General features: G+C 38.8%; 1 protein-coding gene across 2 annotated transcripts in view; it reads right to left on the reverse strand.

The window, feature by feature from the left end:
• Window positions 1-20905, reverse strand: part of MAP2K5 (mitogen-activated protein kinase kinase 5) — a 238149-nt gene that overhangs the window by 161994 nt on the left and 55250 nt on the right. For both annotated transcript variants that reach the window (XM_084887497.1, XM_084887496.1), the window contains exon 8: window positions 19570-19634. In XM_084887497.1, coding sequence (XP_084743623.1) covers window positions 19570-19634 — 65 coding nt within the window. The remainder of the gene's footprint in view (window positions 1-19569; window positions 19635-20905) is intronic.

A 20905-nucleotide genomic window follows, 5' to 3' on the forward strand; every position in this document is an offset into this window, starting at 1 on the left:
TTTTAAACAAAATGTTAAAAAGTCCTATATTCACATAGGACATAAGGGAGTCACAACCTGTGTTCACATCCCAACATCTGGACCCCCACACAAGTGGATGTCATGCGTAAATCAATTGCAACTGTACTTCAAAATGTTTACTGAAAGTATTTATGCTTAGAATTTCAAATTCTAGGAGAACTGAAAAAGAATATCAATTGTCCCAGCTGACTCCTGTTCACAAAATAAATAACCTAGAGCTCATCATATATTTTCTGATAAAGCTTGTAAAATATCATACAATTAAAGTAGGCATCTAATTTCTATGGTGCTTTTCTACATGTTAATTTCTGAATACATTCTAATCAAATTAAATTATAAGCAGAAATAATTATTTATAATACGGAGTATCTATGCTTCTCTAGTGATTGTGAGGAGGAGCTGACCTATGATCCAAATGTAATTATTTCATATTTTGGCATAACTGATAATATATGTTATAAATTTGAATCTGTTAGCAAAATAGGTCACTAAAATGAGTAAGAAAACACCTTTCCCCCTCTTTTTGCTTCTTGGAGCAAGAGTCTCAAGAGTAATTGCATGTATGACGACTTTTAATCAAGAACCACTAACAGGACAGTATTGCCCCTGTCCTGTGAAGGGAGCAGGGCAATTCTTTCATACTAAAGGCCCGGTGCTCAAAATTCATGTACTGGGGTGTGTGTGTGTGTGTGTGTGTGTGTGTCCCTAAGCATAGCCTGTACCCTCTCACAATCCAGGACTGATGGCTTCTAACTGCTCACCTGCCTGCCTGCTTGACTGCCCCTAACCGCTTCTGCCTGCCAGCCTGATCACCCCCTAACTGCTCCCCTGCTGGCATGATTAATACCTAACTGCTCCCCTGCCGAGCCAGTCACCCCCCCAACTGCCCTCCCGTGCTGACCTGATCTTGCCCCCAAATACCCTCCCCTGATGGCCTGATGGCCCTCAACTGCCCTCCCCTGCATACCCAGCCCCCACCAACTGCCATCTCCTGCTGGCCTGGTTGCCCCCAACAACCCTCTCCTGATGGCCTGATCTCACCTCCAACTGCTCTACCCTGCTTGCCTGATCACCCCCTACTACCCTCCTCTGCCAGCCTGATCTCACCTCCAACTGCCCTTTCTTGCCGGCCTGATTGCCCCTAACTGCCTCTGCCTGCCTGATCACCCCTAACTGCCCTCCCCTGCTAGCCTGATCTCGCCCCCAACTGCCCTACTCTGTCAGCCAACTTGGTTCTGATTGGTTGGTTTCTATGCTATTCGGCGTCAAAAGCTCTGCCTCCTAAGCAGCCATTGGCTCCTCACAGTTGACCGAGATTTGGTTCTGATTGGTTGGTTTCTATGCCAGTCAACATCAAAAGCCCTGCCTCCCAGGCAGCCATTGGCTCATCTCAATTCAACCAGATATGGTCAGTTTCTATGCCAGTCAGTATCAAAAGCTTCCTAGGCAGCCCCCAACTGCCCTCCCTTGCTGGCTTCTTGCAATTCACCCAGATTTTGGTTCTGATTGGTTGGTTTCTATGCCAGTCAGCATCTCCGGGCCTATCTCCAGGCCTGATCATAGAGGTGGGGCTGATCAGCAGCTGCCCCAGGCTGCTGGTGAGCAGCTGAACTGCTGACCTCTGGAAGAGAGAAAGAGACTTGGCTGCTTGCGAGGGAGACAGAAGCAGAGTCTGATCACCCTGCTTCTCTCTCCCAGCCTCACCAGCAGCCGCTGCCACTGCTGATCAGCCCCATTTCTCTCTCTCTCCAAGAGGTCAGCGTTTCAGTCCACTCACCTGCTGTGCGTGCAGCCTGGCAAACTATCGAGCCTCCCGGTTGTTGCGGATGTGACGGACCCAGAGTTTTTATATATTAAGATACCATGTCAGATAAATACCACTGACTTAAGTTCTATTTCTCACATAACATACTTTGGAGAAGGTTAGTGAAAAGAGGGTCCTAATTATTCTATGAATTATTTATAGAGTGCTATCAATTGTTGGAAAATTCTCTAAATGAATGGGAAACCTAAGAAAATAATCCAGTCACTAAAATGGTGAAAGCAATAATAATTAAGAGTTGGCTTAAGAAATAAGCTAAGGTCTAATTAGAAAGGAATGGTCTTATTCTAAGTACACAGGAAAGAACATGATGTTTATTTATTTTGCTCCCTGGGTCTCGTAGAGAACAGGTAGGAAGCAAGAAAGAAGGTAAGAAAAGCCTGATTTAAAATAAAAGTTACAAATGCCTTTATGTTATTAGCTTGCTTCAGGCATAATAATGGTTCTCCCTAAAGGATAAAATGGGTTCTCTGTTTTTCAGGCAAATATTTCACAACTTGTGGAACTATTCTGGATTCCCTAAATCTCTGTTGTTTAAATGCCATTCTAGGATGTCCATCAGAGGCAGGACAAAGGAAAGGAGATAAGGTGAAAGAGAAACCTCTCTGAGGTCTGGTTTGTTATAACAAAACTAGAGGCCCAATGCACAGAATTCATGCAAGTGTAGACCTTCCTTCTCCTGGCTGCCGGCACCAGTTTTCCTCTGGCAACGGGGACCTGGGCTTCCCTCACAGCCCCAGCTTCATCCAGAAGGTCATCTGGAAGGAAGTCAGGTCTAATTAGCATATTACACTTTTATTATTATAGATATTTAATTGTCTAAAGTAAAATTTTTGATTGGTCACCCATTTTCATTATCTATGAAACTCTCAATTCTTGTTAGCATAGAAATTTAAGACTGGCTATACTGAGATTTAATTATTTTTTATTTTTTAAATATATTTTATGGATTTTTTTTACAGAGAGAAAGGGAGAGGGATAGAAAGTTAGAAACATCGATGAGAGAGAAACATCGATCAGCTGCCTCCTGTACACCTCCTACTGGGGATGTGCCCACAACCAAGATACATGCCCTTGACCAGAATCAAACCTGGGACCCTTCAGTCCACAGGCTGATGCTCTATTCACTGAGCCAAACCAGTGAGGGCAAGGTGATACACTTTGAACCTCCTATTTAAAATAAGAAACCTGAGAGTTGGCTGTATTACATTATGCCAAAAGACTAGAAGGCAATTCTGAAACCTATATTAAACCAGTAGTACCCTTCTTGGCCTTATAAAAGTGAAGTGCATAAATGTATGAGTATATACATGCATATATAAACAAAACAAAATATTTTGTTATCTTGTGAGACTAGTTTAACATCCCTATGTCATCTTTTAAAAAATGCAAAAACATGTTTTCAGTAAACAAATGTAAACTAGCTGTGTCAGTTAATGAAAACATATTTTACTGCTTGATTGTTTTAGAGATTTGTTCTTATCGTGGTTTTCTTTGGGAGGATTTTACTAATATATCATATATAAAGATAGCCATCCACAGAAAAACAATTCAAATAGTGTCAGGAAAAGCAACACTTTTTGTTGCTTTCTATAATAGATAAGCACATTAGCCAGGCTTTAGCTGTTAAAACAGAAAATCCAAAGTCAACAGCAGTTGTAAAAGAAGCTTTTAGGCTGTACTAGTTCAAACAGTCTATGTGCCAACCTTCCTTCTGCCTAAAAACCCATTACAGATGCTTGACTACTGACTACAAAATAATCTGTTGTTAAACAACATCCCTACCCCCCAGATAGTTTAAGTATCATACTAAACATGCTATTAGGTTGCAGATATTCATAAATTTCTCAAGATGATGATCATACACAGGGCTCACAAACCAACCTGACATATAACATGGGGAACTGGGCTGGGTTAGAAAGATTTCTAATTAGAGAAAAGTTATGCTAACTCTACATTTTATCATGTCATCTGCTTTCTACTTACTCTGGTTATATACCTCTTTTTACTCCCACACCTGCCTCAAAGTTAACATGGTCATCACTGCTTCCATATTTCTTCCATAAACTGGTGCAGGCTGGTTCAAGCCTTTAACACTCCCCACATCAACGAGAGTAATGTCTTTTAATATATGGCCTAAATGCCTTTGAGATCAAGGAGGCTAGAATCATAGTGATCTCTTATCAAAGGTTCTGAAAAAATGTAACGGGCAAAACAGAGAGGCAAGAGAGATAAAGCCTGATAGGAGTGAAATAAAGAAATGGAGTAGTTAGGCAATACATGTGGGAAAAATAGGAATACCTTCAGGATTAACTAGCTCGGCAACATGGTTTCACTACATGTAATTTCTGCTCACAGTTTCTTGGTGGAAAGCTAATAAATCACTTTCCAAAATCAAATACAAAAGTGGCTATTTCAGAAAACTTCCTCCTATTAATAACTAATATTCCATTGTGCTTTATAGTTTATAAAAAGTGTTTTATATAGAGATGCTCCTTTATTTGATACACATTTGCAAGGTGTATATTCTCATTATCCCCACTTTGTAGGTAAGGAAAGAAGGCTTGGTGAGGTTAACTGCTTCAAGATTCTTATCTGATAAGCACTAGAGTAGGAAGTAGGTTCAGGTTCTCTGAAGCCAAATCCAATGCCTGTCCCGATAAAACCAGCTGCTTCTAGAACCTCTAACTCCAGCTGTCTCCAAGGTTCTCTGGATATGGTCAGTGTTGATTTTTTAAAAGCAATAGTGAGAATCGATTGAATGACTCACTTTTCAGAGTTGCATTAACTTTTTCAGGCCACTGGAGTACAATTTACTAAATTACCTCTCCTAGAACACTAAATAGGACCCTAGTGGGTCAAAGAGTAAATGCGCGTCTGGAAAGTGAACCATTTATTCTCTTCTTCCCTGTAGGATCAGATGTAATATGCCCCCTATGACAGAAATATTAACCCATTTCCACTAAAAACTCAAGAAATTGTCCCACACTAGAGAAAATTTGCCAAAGTATGGGGAAGAGTCCCTGGGGGGGAAAAAAAGGCAACAATCTCTTCCTATAACCCTGCCCACAAAACTGTTCAAAAGTCAACATGTAATTATATGAAAATATTTGTGTGTTTTTTTAATTCATTGGAGAATGATTTTAATCTAGACCTCAAAACAGAAAAATATAAATTCAAAGCTTTCAGTGAGGTTTTCAGTGAGGAGATACATAGAATATTATGATGGCTAGTTTGATCCTGTACTGCAGTCCTTACAAAATAAGTTCAGCCCTGGCCAGTGTGGCTCAGTTGGTTGGAGTATCGTCCCACGCACCAAAAGATTGTGGGTTCAATTCCCGGTCAGGGCACATGCAGGAAGTAACAGATCAATGTATTTTTCTTGCTTTCTTTCTCTTCTCTCTCTCTCTCTCCTCCCCATCCCCCTCTCTCTAAAATCATTGGACATGTCCTCGGGTGAAGATTAAAAAGAAATAAGCTGTTCTTTCATATATCTCATTGTATTACAGGTTATCCCTTTGTTTGAAAAAATTCACCTTGTCTAGCAAGTACGTATATTATTACTTCTAATCTCTAAAAAGGCGAAGTAATCTGAATACATTTTTGAGTTGTCTTTAGAAATAGCTATTGTGTTAACATTTGCGAAAAACCTTAACAAAGCCAAACTTCAAGTTTTAAGCATTGTTAGTCCCTTACTCTTCTGGAAGATGGCAAGGCAATGAAAATAAGACAACTTTAATTTAAGAATCATCCAGCTTCTAATTAAACTGCCACGGGCAGCTGGTTGGATAAGTTTTAATCAGTTTCAATCACCTATTGATTGGTATACTGAAGCCTAAAAAATTAAAAGTAAAAGATGATTGGGGAATTGTCCCATCTCAGAACAACAGTAGAGGCCTCTGTAAATAACTCCTCTTTTAACCATCAGCTAAATGAACACTTCAATACTGCAGTACAAAGTCTTCTGCAAAATTACTTTAACTAACAAGCAGAAATTTATCAGCTTCAGCCAAAATCAATGCTGAAATCAATTTGAACACTGGTTGTGTCTAAAGGGGCTCATTGGCAATTTAGGGAAATTACACCATGTAAATGCCTGTGCTTTAATTGAACAGTTTCATCAACTAGGCTGTGATTGCTGTCCATTCATTTATTTACTTTCGCTGCAGCTACCATTCTGCAAAGGAATAGCTTTTGTCAGGCTGAGGAGAGGCACTCTGTCTTCATTTTGTGCACTTTTGTGCATAACAGACTTCCTGAAATGGGTGTATCATGACTGGGGCCAAACCAAACCAATAAGGACTATTTATTTTAACATAAAAACTGAATAACATTCAAACTACCATCGTGCCTTCCACCATCTGGGAATAGCCATAGTTAAACCCCAAACCAGAGGAATTTGAGTGACTTCCCTGCACAGGGCACTGTGCTTCTATGTTGAGGAGCTATGTTCTGGAATACAGATGTAAAGTATTTGAATTCTAAACTCAATTCCAAAAATATATAAACTATATTTAAAATATATAAACTTACAAAACTGGGCAACATTTCGTTTTACAGCCTCTGAGTGTAGTCAAAAAAAGGTGGTATTTTCCAATCCATTCAAGAAATTAAGTCTTAAAGTTGTCACACATTTTTAAAGTAAGATTAATGGGAGGAGAGAGGAAGTGGGGTCTGTGTGGGAGAAGGAATTTCCTTATAAAGACCGGCAGCAAAAACAACAAGATTCCAAAGATTATTTAAATACACACAAAATACACTCACTAAACCATAGGCAATGAAAAACACAACCGGGTGAAGTGACATTTTTGACATTGTACTAAATCAGTTACTTTATTATTACTAGAAGCCCGATGCACAAAGATTTGTGCTAGAATGGGCTTTCCTTTCTCTGGCTGCCGGCACTGCCTTTCCGCTCCAGCCCAGCCCCTGTCCACTCTGCCTCTTTCTGCTCCGGCCCCTCCTTCCCACGCTGCCAGAGGCCCTGAGAGACCGGGATGGAGCAGAAAACCTGTGTCTTTGATGACGCAAGTATCCCACCCCTATCACTTGGTGGCCAGCTTTGTTGGGTTAATTTGCGAATCACCCCTGGCTGGTGGCGTAGAGGAGATACGGTCAATTTACATGTTTGTCTATTATTAGGTAAGATTACTAGGCCTGGCGCACAAAATTTGTGCATGGGTACAGTCCCTAAGCCTGGCCTACGATCAGGGCCATCTTCCCCAGCTGCCTGCAGCCAGCCCATCCCTGCCACCACCGCCCCCCCCAGTTCCCTTCCACCACTGGGTGATCAGTGCCTGATGGCCAGGGGAAGGGAACAAGAGGTCGGCTGTACCTGCCTGCTCACTGGCCCGCCCCCACCACCCGTGGCCATCAGGCGATAAGAGCCTGCAGGCCCGGGAAAGGGAGAAAGAGGTGGTCAGTGAACCTCATAGTGACTGGTCCAGTGGTCATTCTGGTCGTTCTGCCATTAGGCTCAATTTGCTTATTACCCTTTTATTACATAGGGTTATTACTAGAGGCCTGGTGTATGAAAACTCTTGCACTGGAGGGGGGCCCTCAGCCTGGCCTGCCCCCTCTCACAGTCTGGGAGCCCTTAGGGTGACCCAGTGATCAGGGGAAGGCAACACCCCATCACATCTCTTCTGCTGCCACTGCCGGAAGCGCAAACCTCAGCCGGCCCTGATTACCTGAGCATTGGGTGGCCCTGGGCTTGCCTACGCCTTGGACCAGCCCTGGGCAGTTGGGGGGCTGAGGGAATGGGGACTCCGGAGGCAGGGATGCATCTTTGAGGGCATGGCAGTTAATTGGCATATCCCCTCCTTATTGGCTGTGGGTGCTGCCATCTTTGCGATGGTGTGAGGGTCAATTAGCATATTCCCTCTTTATTAGATAGGATTATTATTATTATTTTTTACCCGAGAATATTTTCCTACTTTTTTTTTTCTTTTTTTTTTTTTTTTTTTTTTTTTTTTTTTTTTTTTAGAGAGAGTGAGAGGAAGAAGGAGAGACAACAGAGAGAAATATCAATGTTAAAAGACACATAGATTGGTTGCCTTCCACATGTGCCCCGACCAGGGCCAGCGATCGAGCCTGCAACCAAGGTACGTGCCCTTGAATGGAATCGAACATAGGGCCCTTCAGTCCGAGGCCAAATCAACTAGGGTTAAATCAGTTACTTTAAATATTACAAGTTCCAGGGGAGGAGGAAAGAAGGAAGACAGCTGTGTGTTCATATGGGTCATCTATAAGATACATGTGCCCAATGCAAAAAACAAAAAGTGTTACTGTAGTATGCTTGCGAGTAAATGCCAGCAGAAATCCTTCAGCTTATCCATAGTTTGCTTACTTTAGCTCTCCTCACAGAACCAAAGTGTAATTATTTACTAGCAAGAGCACTGGGAAAAGGATCAAGGAATAATGAGCCCTAGACAGGTTGGCTCCATGCGCAGAGCATCGGTCTGCAGACCAAAGGGTCCCAGGTTCGATTCCAGGCAAGGGCATGTACCTCAGTTATAGGCTCATTCTCTGCCTGGGTCCTGGTCAGGGCATGTGTGGGAGGCAACCAATCGACGTGTTTCTCTCATATCGATGTTTCTCTGTTTTCCCCTCTTTCTTTCATTCTCCCTAAAAATCAATGGGAAAATATCCTCAGGTGAGGAAAAAGAAAAGGAGAAGGGAGGGGAGGGGAGGGGAGGGGAGGGGAGGGGAGGGGAGGGGAGGGGAGGGGAGGGGAGGGGAGAAAAGAAAAGAATAGGAAAGGTAAGAAAGGGGAAGGGGAAGAAAGGGGAAGGGGAAGAAAGGGGAAGGGGAAGAAAGAAGAAGGGAAGGGCAGGGAGGGAAAGAGAGGGGAGGAAGAAGGGAAGAAAACAAAAGAAAACGAAAGAAAAGAAATAACGATTACTGAATTTCAGGGGTGATGCCTACTCTACCCAGCTACATTCTAATGCTGCTGAGGATGAACCCTGGGCATCATGGCCCAGTCTGGAAATGGAAGTGCAGCCACTGTGTGGAGCACCTTTTGTGTTCTGGGTATATGTAGGCAGGCAGAGCCTTGAAACATTTTACTTGGACTTCCAGAAAAGCAGGGAAACTTCTTATTTGTCCTTTTGGGTCACTTACCCAGCTATTATACTCTGCAACACTAAGAATTACCTTCCAAACAGGTTAAAAAGGAAAAAAAATAAATGGTGTACAGAAACTTAATTTGGTACATGTGTTTATGGTAAAAATTCTGAATTTTATCCCATGTAGTATCATTTTTTCTACCACTGTAAAGTTTCATTGGCTATACATTTTATTGCTGAGAAATGTAAAAGTGTATTTTATTCATAGTTTTTAGATAACTTTTCTGAAAACTTAATTATGGTTTAGTAGGAGCTTTATGTTTATTGACTAAGTAGATTGTTACATTTTGCTGCTACAGTTAGCAGTTGTAATAGAATCAGTATGTTTGGGAACCTTACAAAATACATAGTTGCCAAATACACTAAGCTTGTTAAAATGCTATACTGTATTGATTATGTCCTAAAGCAAGTTCTAATTTTGTCTGAACATTATTCACTTCATTATTTGAATTCACAAAACAAAACCCACAAAATCTACTTTTAGAAGAAATACTGTACATTCTTTTTCTTTCTTTTGTAATACTGACATGGAAAAATACAGAAATTTTAGAGTCAAGAGGATGGCATAATACAGTCACACTTAAAACCAAATTAATGTTTAAGAAAACTTTATGATTAATATACACAGCTTAAGTCTCTACTGCTATTTCCCCTCTAACTTAGTAATTTGCTTCCTTGATTTAGTTAGTGCATAAATCAGAACCTAAACATGCCACTCCAGCAAGATAATAATTTAATGGAAACATGGTCTCTTATATCAAAGTAACCAACAACAGCGCAATTAAAAAAAAACAACAACAAAAAAAAACTGGCAGAAAGTTATACACAGTAAATGCCTTTTGGACTTTCCAGTAAATTATTTTCCAAAAAAGCAATTTAAGTAAATACCCTAGATGGTATGGTATACAAATATTTGCTTGTGCTATATACCAACCATAATACTACAATTTTCTGACACAGCAGATACTGTAAAACTGCTAAAAAAAAAAATAATAATAATTTGCCTTATAAACCAAGAATGTACCTCCTCCACTAGCATAACCATACAATTAATCTACGTATTTTATTATTAAAGTACAGGCTTTAATAAGTAAAGAGACCCAAAGGGTAAACCAAATAACAAGTTATGCTGCAATAATTCTATTAGCCAAGGAATGACTACTTTTAACATCTACTCAAAAGTAACAATTAGAGATGGCACATCACTGACTTTCAAAATTCTATATTAATTTATTTCTTACACTCAAAAGTAATCTGGGTTAAAAACTAGGAAATTCAAGAGAGTGAATGACAAACAGAAAAACCCTGGCTTGCGGAGAAGTCCCCAGTACTGATGTAGGTGTCAAAAGACCAGAGTTCTTGTCCAGCTTTCATATGAAGTTATAACTGACAAATAAAAACTATATATATTTTTAAGGTATACAACTCGAAGTTTTCTACAGAGTTCTACTCTTTTTTTTTTAAATTGATTTTCCACAGAGAGGAAAGGAGAGAGATAGAGAGCTAGAAATGTCAATGAGAGAGAAACAGCGACCAGCTGTCTCTTGCACACCCCCTACTGGGGGATGTGCCCGCAACCAATGTACATGTCCTTGACCGGAATCGAACCTGGGACCTTACAGTCCACAGACCGATGCTCTATCCATTGAGCCAAACCGGTTCGGCCAGAATTCTACTCTTGATTTAACTTTTGGCATGCCACTTAACCCTTCCAAGCTTTGTCTTTCTCACTGATAATATAAGGGGAAGCCAGACTGGCCATGCCTTCTTTAGCATAGACTTAGCAAGGTCTAAAACATCCAGCATGATAATGCCATGGCCAACTCTCTGCTCTCCCCTGAGCTCACACTACTCCAACGATGCTGGCCTAGACACAACATGTTCACACCCATGTTTGGGTTTTGCCACTAGTGGTTCCTTCTGCCTAGAAGGTCCTTTTCTCAGATTTTCCCAAGACTGGCTCCTTCCTGTCCTTCAGGTCTTGGCTCCAATATCACCTCCTCAGATAAGCCTTGCTGAGCACCTACTTTACATTCTTGGTTGTACTTTCAAAGTCTGATATCATCTTAATCCGGTGTTCATTTCCTTCATTACTGTTTGCCTTACTAGTTAGTATGAGTTCAGGAACACAGGAAACTTGTCTGTCTTGTTCGCTACTGAATTGCATGTGCTCAGGACAGTCCTTGGCATAGAGAAACACTCAGTAAGTATTTATTCAATGAATAAATAATAAATGAATCTACAGTAAGAAAAAAAAATGCATCATCTGACATAATATTTTTTTATGATAGCTGAATGCTGAATTTAGATCTGGAACTTCAGATTTGGGAGTAACCTCTGCAGTCAATGTCATGTCCGGGTCAAAGTGGGAATGATTTTCTCAGCAGTTTTGAAAAAGAGCCATGTCATTCAGCCTAAGGTAGGCAAATTCATACCTCCCAGGGCTGCCGAGCAATGGACAACACCCGTATCCATCCTTAGGTTGTGAAGAATCTGCTTCTGCAGGTTAATTCCTGAAATGCTAAGTGGCTACAGTAGGTAAGGCAGTGCTAGGCCCTGCGAGGATACTTATCCAGATGACCCAGACAGGACCCATACTTAACTCTCCATCCTTCTAGACCCAGATGCAATGAGAGCTGGGCAGTTCTTGACAGCCAGTACACTGCCCTCCACACTGCACATGCTCAGAACATGACTGTATAACAAATGAATGAAGGAGGGCTGGACAGGCAGGATTCTCTCCATGCTCATCCAGGTGGTCTCTGAGCTATCCGCACATCTCTGTAAACTCAGTACTCAGGACCAGACACTTTTGAACCCAAAGGTGGCGTATTGTGATAAAAAGTAAAGCCCAGCTGTAACCCTCTTAATGCAGCCAGAGGGTAAGTTTCAAATGGAAATTAGATCTCTTCCACCCTATTAAAACAGAAGTAGTCTTGTGCCTTTATCTGCTCACAACTACTTCTGCCGGGGATTTTAAATTTCTTTATAAAGAAAGCATTTTTAAAATATTAGAAGTCTTACCACTTCAAAGTCATTTTTCCCTGAAAGGAGATGGTGTTGAAATACTTAGATTCAGCAAATTCATACTTGAAATATTACCATAATGTATTGATTTCTACCAGACTCAATTGACTGAAAAGTTGTTTGTATAGCAATATTGGCCAAAACAATATACTAGAACAATTTTGTTATCCATAGTAATCAAGTACATTTCTGAAGTATAATTACACTGTCATAAAAATAAAGCCAAGCTACACTTTTCCAAGCAATAAAACAATAGAGGCTATAAAATAGGAAGAAAAGGCTAAATAAATGAGATTTCTAGAAAATGAAATTTAGTATCTTTTAAAAACACCACCACCTCCTCTTCCCTTAAACCAAGATTAGCAGAAAATGACCAATACTTCAATCTCAATAAACTATTTCAATAATAGTTAATTTGGGTGGAAACAGAGTCTGAAAATCTACGCTCAGCAACCTGTGAAATCCTATCATGTTGGTTGGATGCCAATAATCCATCATTGCAATAATAGACGTGAGCATGTGTGAAGCTATAGGAACACGGAGGGAGGAGCAACAGTGGGAAAGGTATAGCAAATCATGAGCTCAGGTTCATTGTTTAAATTCTAATCAATATAATACACATTATTGTATGAAACAAACCTATAACAATGAATGCTGAGTGGGGGGGAGAGGGAAACATACATAATTAATTTTATTTGACAAATACTCATTGATTTTCTGGAAATATTAATATCCTTACTTGTCACATGATACTATAAAGCAATTCAGCAATATATAAGTATTTAATTTTACATTAAGATGATGTCTTGTTTTCTTGTTAAAAATATGACCTTTGTTGTGAGGAAAATGCTTGTCATTTGATTGGAAATTAAAATTAAAGTAAATCACACTATCACCTTACTCGTGGGTCAATATCAAGACCATTTAAAAACTACTCTTAATTTATAAGATGCACTTCTAGGAAAGCATGTGAAGGATTGAAGGGTTCCTGATGCAGTCCACAGAGAAGCTGGGGTCAGACCTCCTGCTATTTAGCTTTGGCACTTTTCAGGTCAGCTGGTGAAAGAAGCGAGAGTTTCTGGGTACTATGTGGCTCTACATAGGTTTCATCAGGACTCTTTTTAATATGTTTCCTCTTAGGAGTCCCATGATTTAAAAATTTTTGTTTTCTAAACAGCGTTTAATTAGGCACTAATGTATTTTTCATTTTATATAACTTTAATTTTAATTTTCACTGAAATAATTTCAGCTCCAAAACACAAGTATAATATATTAATTGGCCTGTCCAGTCATATCACGAGGGCAGAATCCAATTTACTAATTCACAAGATCTCAGGTAGCATCTCCAAGGACCATCCTCACCCTACTGCCCAACAAACATCTCCTAAAACAGATAAGACAACATAAAGGGGGAGAGTCCAACACCTTTGAGTATTATCTCTTCCCTCTTCTTCTTGTTTCTAGATATGGTTAAATTAATTTGTAAATAATGGCATATAGTCAATCTTCATAACACCATATAGACAGCATATTTGCTACCTATTATATCACTGAGAAAATTCCATCCCAAATCAGGTTAGACCCTTAATTGTACTCTAGGGAGCAGATGGAGGCAGAAAATTTATTATTGTTTTCAAACACCTATAGAATAGAATACATGGCAAAAAGCTGGCAACTTGTCTTAGCATGAATAATTTATATTAAGGAAAACATATAAAAGATGATCCTTAAGTGCTTGTTAGCTAAGTGACTTGGCATGACTTAAGTCCTAACAGTTAAATATTACTTCATTTCTAGACTAAGCTTAAGTGACTCCATCAAATTGTGAGGATAGAGCAAAGAACCTGAGTGACTGGCCTTCATGATCATAGAATGTTTCCAAAACAATTGAGACTGTTAATTACTTTCATTTCAATGTGCCATACTACCCAAGAAAAGAGAATAGTAACTAGCACTTGGGTTAATGGGTGCTACATTCTCAATGTTTTAACATCTGTAAGAAAATTAGTCGTTCAAATATAGTCTTTAACTATATCAACTAAAGATTACTTCAACTCCATTTTGAGATTATGAGGATTTCAAAATCAATACATAGAATTGTTATCAGAATTCCAACCAAAGAAAACATGACTGCATATATATATATAAAATATGTATCAAAGAAGACTGAAATGAAACGCGGAACTCAAACCTGGGTAAAAGCAAAGAAACCTGTCTGCAAGCAGGCCTCACGACATAGTGACAAGAGCTCTGACATCGGTCAGCTGACTGGCCGCAACCAACCTGAAGACTGAACCCAGAGAGCCTCCCACCTGCGAAGGGAGGCTTGGCATGTACAGTGTGCATGTGGCGTATAAAGAACATGATTTGATAAGTGGTATAAATAGACAGAGAGCAAAAGTGTTTGTCTTTTTAAAAGAGGTTTTACTGTAACATATATTGCTTGCATACTGTTACTTATCTGTGACTTACTGAAAACAATCCTCAGGTTTACACTGGCAGAATTAATTTCTGATCTAGTACTTTTGCATGCTTAGAATTTACTCCATCTCTGTTCAGGCATGAACTTCCATAACTTACCCGAATATCACAATGTACCGGCTTTTTGTTACTGTTGTTTTGTTTTTGTTCTGTGAGTTTTAGAAGAGCCTTTGGCCAAAAGTAATAAAGTTTTGATCAAACCCAGAAAACAAACAAAACACACACATAAATATAGCCCTTAATTTAGAAATTTCTATTCTTCTTGGTTAATATTCGAGAACAATTAAGCAGCCTCTGAATTCTGCAAGATCTATAAGTAGCTAAATATGGGGAGGACCCAATTAAAGAGCCTTATTAAAATCACCTTGAAAAACCTCTACTTGCCTCATTCCATTTCAGCCAACATGTACTATAAAGAATCTATCTATCTTTAGGATGATGCTGGGTACCCCAGAAAATACAAGGAAACACAATGCACTCTGCTTGACCTTGAGAAACAACACTGTTGGGGGGTAGAGGGGGGGACAGTGAAAGAAAGAGGAGCTCTGAAAGAGTTCCTGGCTCTGCTTCCAAATGGTCACGGGAATGCAAGCCCAGTGGTAAAGTGGGCTTAATATTATACTTGCTATCCTACAGCAATTACAGAATACCATGATGAAAGAGAAAATACTTAGAAACTTTTTTTTAAAAATCCTTGTAAGATTTATGTAATCATATTCATGAGACAACTAGAAAATAGAAAACACAGAAATATACTACATATCATAATACAATGTAGAATTTCTCAAAGTTAATTCAACACAACAGTAATTCTGTGAGATGTTTATAGGTGTATCTCAGAAAAATAATCCCATAGCCAAGTAAGCATAGGGAGCATAAAGCTTTCTGTTATTAGTACTACCATTACCAGTAGCTAACATTTAGGGTCAGTCATAGTGGTAAGCTTTTTCTATGGTACATCTCATTTAACCTCACAACAATTTTGTAAGACAGATATCCCCATTTTACACACAGGGAAATTGAGGCAGAAGACATTATATGACTTTCCAGAGGTTACACAGCTAGTTAGTGACAGATGCAGGATTCATACTCAGAGCCCCCACATGTAATCACAACATATACTGCTTTCTACTTTCTCAAAGCTTTTGAGATTCACTGTGAACCTTTCAGAGGGGAATAGAACATGTGTCTTTCCTGAATTAATTTTTTTAGAACAACTTGTAGTACTTTGGCAAATGGAGCAATAATGAAGGTGCATTCCTTTCCTTTTCCTAAATTATTCTTCCTCCTAGGCTTGGGTTATGTTTTAGTGAAAGGTGTTTCCTTTATGGTCCATTTCATCCAACTCAGTAATCCAAGAAATACCAACTTAAAGTTATCTGCCTAGGTCACTATCAGAGAACAGCAGGGACTAGACACAAAATCCACATTTGGTTTAAATGCCCGGGCCCAAAATTTCATGTTGCATAATTGGAGAGAGCATCTAGATCTAAGGGATGAAAATGTCATCAACTATTAAGGAATATATACTGCAGTCTGTCCCTTGCAAGTTACAATAGCCCATAAAGTGGAGCAAGTAAGACTGGAATGTTAAACTTTTGCTTTGTATTTATTAGCTTTATTATACTTTGTAAGAAAAAAATTAAATAGGCCCATTAAGCAGTTTTGTTACCAATGAGTGGATTTTCCAATATTTTCTTCATCTAGTTTATGTAGCATAGCCTGTAATGTAATCATTTTGTTTGAAAAAAAAAATCAAAATTTTTATAGTCAACACCATTAAGGTAAACTTATTGTAGGAGAAAGTCAATCATAACACATAAAAGATTTGGTTTTATAGAGACTCTAGTAAAGTGGATTTTCATTTCTTGATGGATTATGTCATTTCTTCGTGCTGAACTAAAGGCCAGGGACATAAGAACAGCAAACACTGAAGCCCAGGAAGAAGTGAAGGCCAACAATCAATGACAAGAAGTTATACAATTCGGAATCTTCATGTCCTTTTCCTTAAGAATCACCTAGGCAATAGGATACCTGAAATGTCTTCTTTTTATAAGAAATCAACTATACAAAATAAAGTACTAAAATGATCATATTTTAGTACTCAACCTCCATTAACAACCACTGCCAAAACCATTAAGTCTTCCAACATGCATATTAAGCCTAAGAAATGGTAGCTAAATGTACTCTTAGAATAAGTTGCTAATTCACTGTAGCATGACAGCAAATTAAAGGGCTAAGGACATGTGGGAGGATGTTCCCTTGGATTTTGTGACCCTAATAAAAGGAGAAGTTCTCGCCATGCTTCTTGCTAAAAACAACATTAACCTGGCAAATGGGAAGTTATTATTTAACTAGAGGCCAAGCGTACGAAATCGTGCATGGGTTGGGTCCCTAGGCCTAGCCTGCGATCAGGCCCACCTTCTGCCTGCTCGCCAGTTCCCTGTCCTGTCCTGCTACACCCGCCAGCCACCCGGCTCCCCTCACTGGCTTCCCACCTCATAAAAACTGGTTGAGCAGTCATTCCAGTCATTACACTTATGGTTGCTGGCCTTTTATTATATAGGATGGGCACAGGGTATCATATTTTTTTAATATATATTTTTTATTGATTTTTTTTTTTTTTTATAGAGAGGAAGGGAGAGAGATAGTTAGAAACATCGATGAGAGAGAGTCATTGATCAGCTGTCTCTTGAACACCCCCTACTGGAGATGTGCCCTCAACCAAGATACATGCCCTTGACCAGAATCAAATCTGGGACCCTTCAGTCTGATGCTCTATTCACTGAGCCAAACCGGTTTTGGCCAAGGTATCATATTTGCAAGATGAAAAGAGTTCTGCAGAACTCTTTGTTGGGGGTTGCACAATAATGTGAATGTATTTAATACCACTGAACTTAAAAATGATTTAGATGGTAAATTTTATGTTATATTTATTTTATCACAATTAAAAATAATATTTAAAAAATACTAATGTAATTTTGCTATAATTTTTCCTTGCTAGGTGGGCATGTTACTTCCATCCCTCTCCCTTTTAAAGAGATAAGCCTGCTTGTTTGTTTTTGTTTGTTTGTTAAAATATATTTTATTGATTTTTTACAGAGAGGAAGAGAGAGGGATAGAGAGTTAGAAACATGGATGAGAGAGAATCATTGATCAGCTGCCTCCTGCACACCCCCTACTGAGGATGTGCCCGCAACCAAGGTACATGCCCTTGACCGGAATCAAACCTGGGACCTTTCAGTCCACAGGCCAACGCTCTATCCACTGAGCCAAACTGGTTTTGGCAAGCCTGTGTTTTAAGGTAAAATATTAGAATTTTATTTCAAGTAAAAATTATCTGCTGGGGTTTGGTGGCTTTATGTTTTCTCCCTTCTGGAACAAACCAGGATAGTAAATTCATAATAGGCCTTTGATTAAAAATTACAAACATACTTAACAGTTAAACATTTGATGAAACAGCACAAATAAGAAATGTTTTTGGATTCCATTTGAAACCAATAAAAGGAATCCGAAGAGTTGCTAGAAATCTTTCCTGTATTATTATATCTGGCTATCAGCATGAAAGCATGAAGAAGGAAGGTTGAAGCTTTGAACACTTCTCCCTTTAGGAAAATCAGGAGAAAATCAGAACACGTATTCCTTCCTTCCTTTCTAAAAATACCTGAGCCCATGAACCTTCAGAAAGAGTAAAAATCCAAGTCAGATAAAAGCGAGGAGAGGATTAAAATGACGAGATGCTATTTGTGCAGAACTAGGGACTTCATGGGAAGACCCAAGTCTGTAGAGGAAATATGCCCTTACTTAATCTTCTGAATTATCACAATGGAAATACTTAATATTAAGACCAACTTCAAAGCAAGACCCAAGTGCTGTATAGGAAATATGCCTTTACTTAATCTTCTGAATTATCACACTGGAAATACTTAACATTAAGACCAACTATTCACAGTATCCAGTCATCTGTAGGGAAAAATCATCCAGATAATGTAAACATAAGTTCTGAAAGGACTGTATTCAGGAGAAAGGACTCACATCCTGGCTCTACCTTTAGGGAGAACTTGGAGCCCTGGGTGGGGACTGAAGCAGATGACTTTGAAGGAGCGTCTACCCTGAGGAATCGAATTCTATGCCAAGATTGCATTGTTCTGGGGTTTTAGGATGCGACCCTTCATGGTCATAGGGCAATTTTTACATGTATTCATGTGGTTCGTTAAAATTCTAGGAACCATTAGTAACCAGTTAGAAAATAAATTATTTTATAACTTTGAAAATATATATTAATATCAATGTTAAAATATCTAAGGTAAAAACACAACCGTAATGGTGCAGGGTTAGCTCTCTGGAGGATGACTCCCTCAGGGCTTTCTTACAGAGTATGGATTTTTAATTCCTAGTGGGATATTTTTCATACACCACTGCAGACTATTAAGTACCAGATATTACATTATGTAGTTTAAACTTTGCACTACAACATGAGAAAGACTTCCCAATTGAGAGAACTACATTTTACGGTTAGCATTTTTTATTATGAAAATGAACACTCCTTTAGGACAAGATCACTGCAACCTTAATTTGGGAGAATTTTACAACTTAACATATTCGTCAATGTGTAGTTCTCTCAGGGAAGTAGGATGGGGGAAAAGGAAATACAACAGGAAGAAGTCTTGTTAATAACTTACAATGTCGACACAGGGCAAAGTAGTGGTATTTATAAGGTTTGCCCTCCACCGGGCATAGCTATATGAACAGGCAGGGGACTAGCACAGGGTGCAGGCAAGTTTTTAAAAATCATGTTAAAGGAGAAGGAAAAAATGCATTACACTTCAGGCCAATTAAAGGCACACTTGCTAATGGTGGACTATTAACAGATCACCCAGGAGAAATGCAGACTCAGAAATATTTAAAAGGCTATATAAATAAATGTACTTTTCCAAGCAATTCCTGAGAAAAATAAATGCCTTGCAGAATTTGGGAGTCAAATTTGGAAATAAGATCTAAACGCTGGTGGTCTTTTAAAAATCTGTGCCAAGGAGAACTTGGATACCCACATGTGGAGGGTGGAAAGTTTAAACAAAATTGACTACTCACTTGTAGACTGTGCCTCCGTTGCCATGACCAAGAGTGTCTCGATACCGTATGTCTTGTTCATTCATCTCCACAAGAAAGAAAGAAAAACAAAAAGGGTGTCATGCTGTGGATGGAAATGTCAAGGAAAAGCAACTCTGGGCCATAAACAACAAGCAGTCTGGGTCATTTCAAGTTCAGCTGCAAGAACGAGAAGATCAATACAACATTTGCTGTCCAATTTATAAAAGACGATACCAAGGGACAAAGTGATGGAAAGTTTAATGACAATTTGTTTGCCTGGGTCATTTCATTAAAGTTTGATAAAAGGTGTCAAAATGGGATGATATAACATAGCTCAAAAGGGTCAGGTCAGAGAGACTGATAAGAACACAGTCTCCAGTACTACATATAACCAATGCAACAGCCTGCACATAACCAAAGTCAAACTTGGGAAGATAACACACATACACAATACTCTAATTCACGATCTGTAAATAAATCAGCCCCTGAAAACTCCTCAGATGACCCTATAATTAACATTAAACAAACTGAATAATGTTAATGATTTTTCCTAAAGTAGATATAGCTTTTCTTTGGAAATGATAAATTAGTATACAGCAACTGGGTAGAAATCATATTAGATGATAGACAAGTGCCAAATCAATGCATTTTAAAATGCATATATAGTCAAATATTATAATACATAAAGGAAAGCCATATAAGCATGTGATTCTTATAAAGTCATTTCCAAAATTTAATATATAAAACAGCATACACATTTTTTCCAGGTTCTGTAAAACTGTTATGCCACAAATACTACTCTCATTTGTATCACAAATAATAGTAAATTATTTTAGTACCCACAAAATAACTCCCTAAATAATTATTCATCAAATTACTTTAAGAGTAGTCAGATTATATTTGATCCATTTAGTAATTTTCTACACACTGGTCTGGTTGCTTAAAAATTAACTGCCAACTTTGTTCACTAAGTGGCTTCAATAAAGGTGTTATTTTCCATATAGCTAAAGCTTGGGAAAAGCCATACTAAGCCCTGGAAAAAAAATCAATTTCCAGGGAATTGAACTGCCTTGCATGGGCAGAAAATGGATGGAGTTTTTAATTCAATACCACCTGGAAAAAAATAGTTTGCTTTCAGACTACTATAGTAAAGCTTTCACTATTTTGCTGTGCTCTAAACTTCCGCCAATTAAATAAAGCAAGGCTTCATTTATCAAGGGAAATATTTTTCTCTATACATTTCTGAAACTGAAGCTTCGGAGAACTGTAATAATTAGGAATACAGTGCAAGTAACAGAAACAGCTTCCTTTTCAAGCCACTTTGCCACCCACTAAA

This window comes from Pipistrellus hanaki (assembly GCF_964339955.1).
Source record: "Pipistrellus hanaki genome assembly, chromosome: 1".
NCBI classification, from domain to species: Eukaryota; Metazoa; Chordata; class Mammalia; order Chiroptera; family Vespertilionidae; genus Pipistrellus; species Pipistrellus hanaki.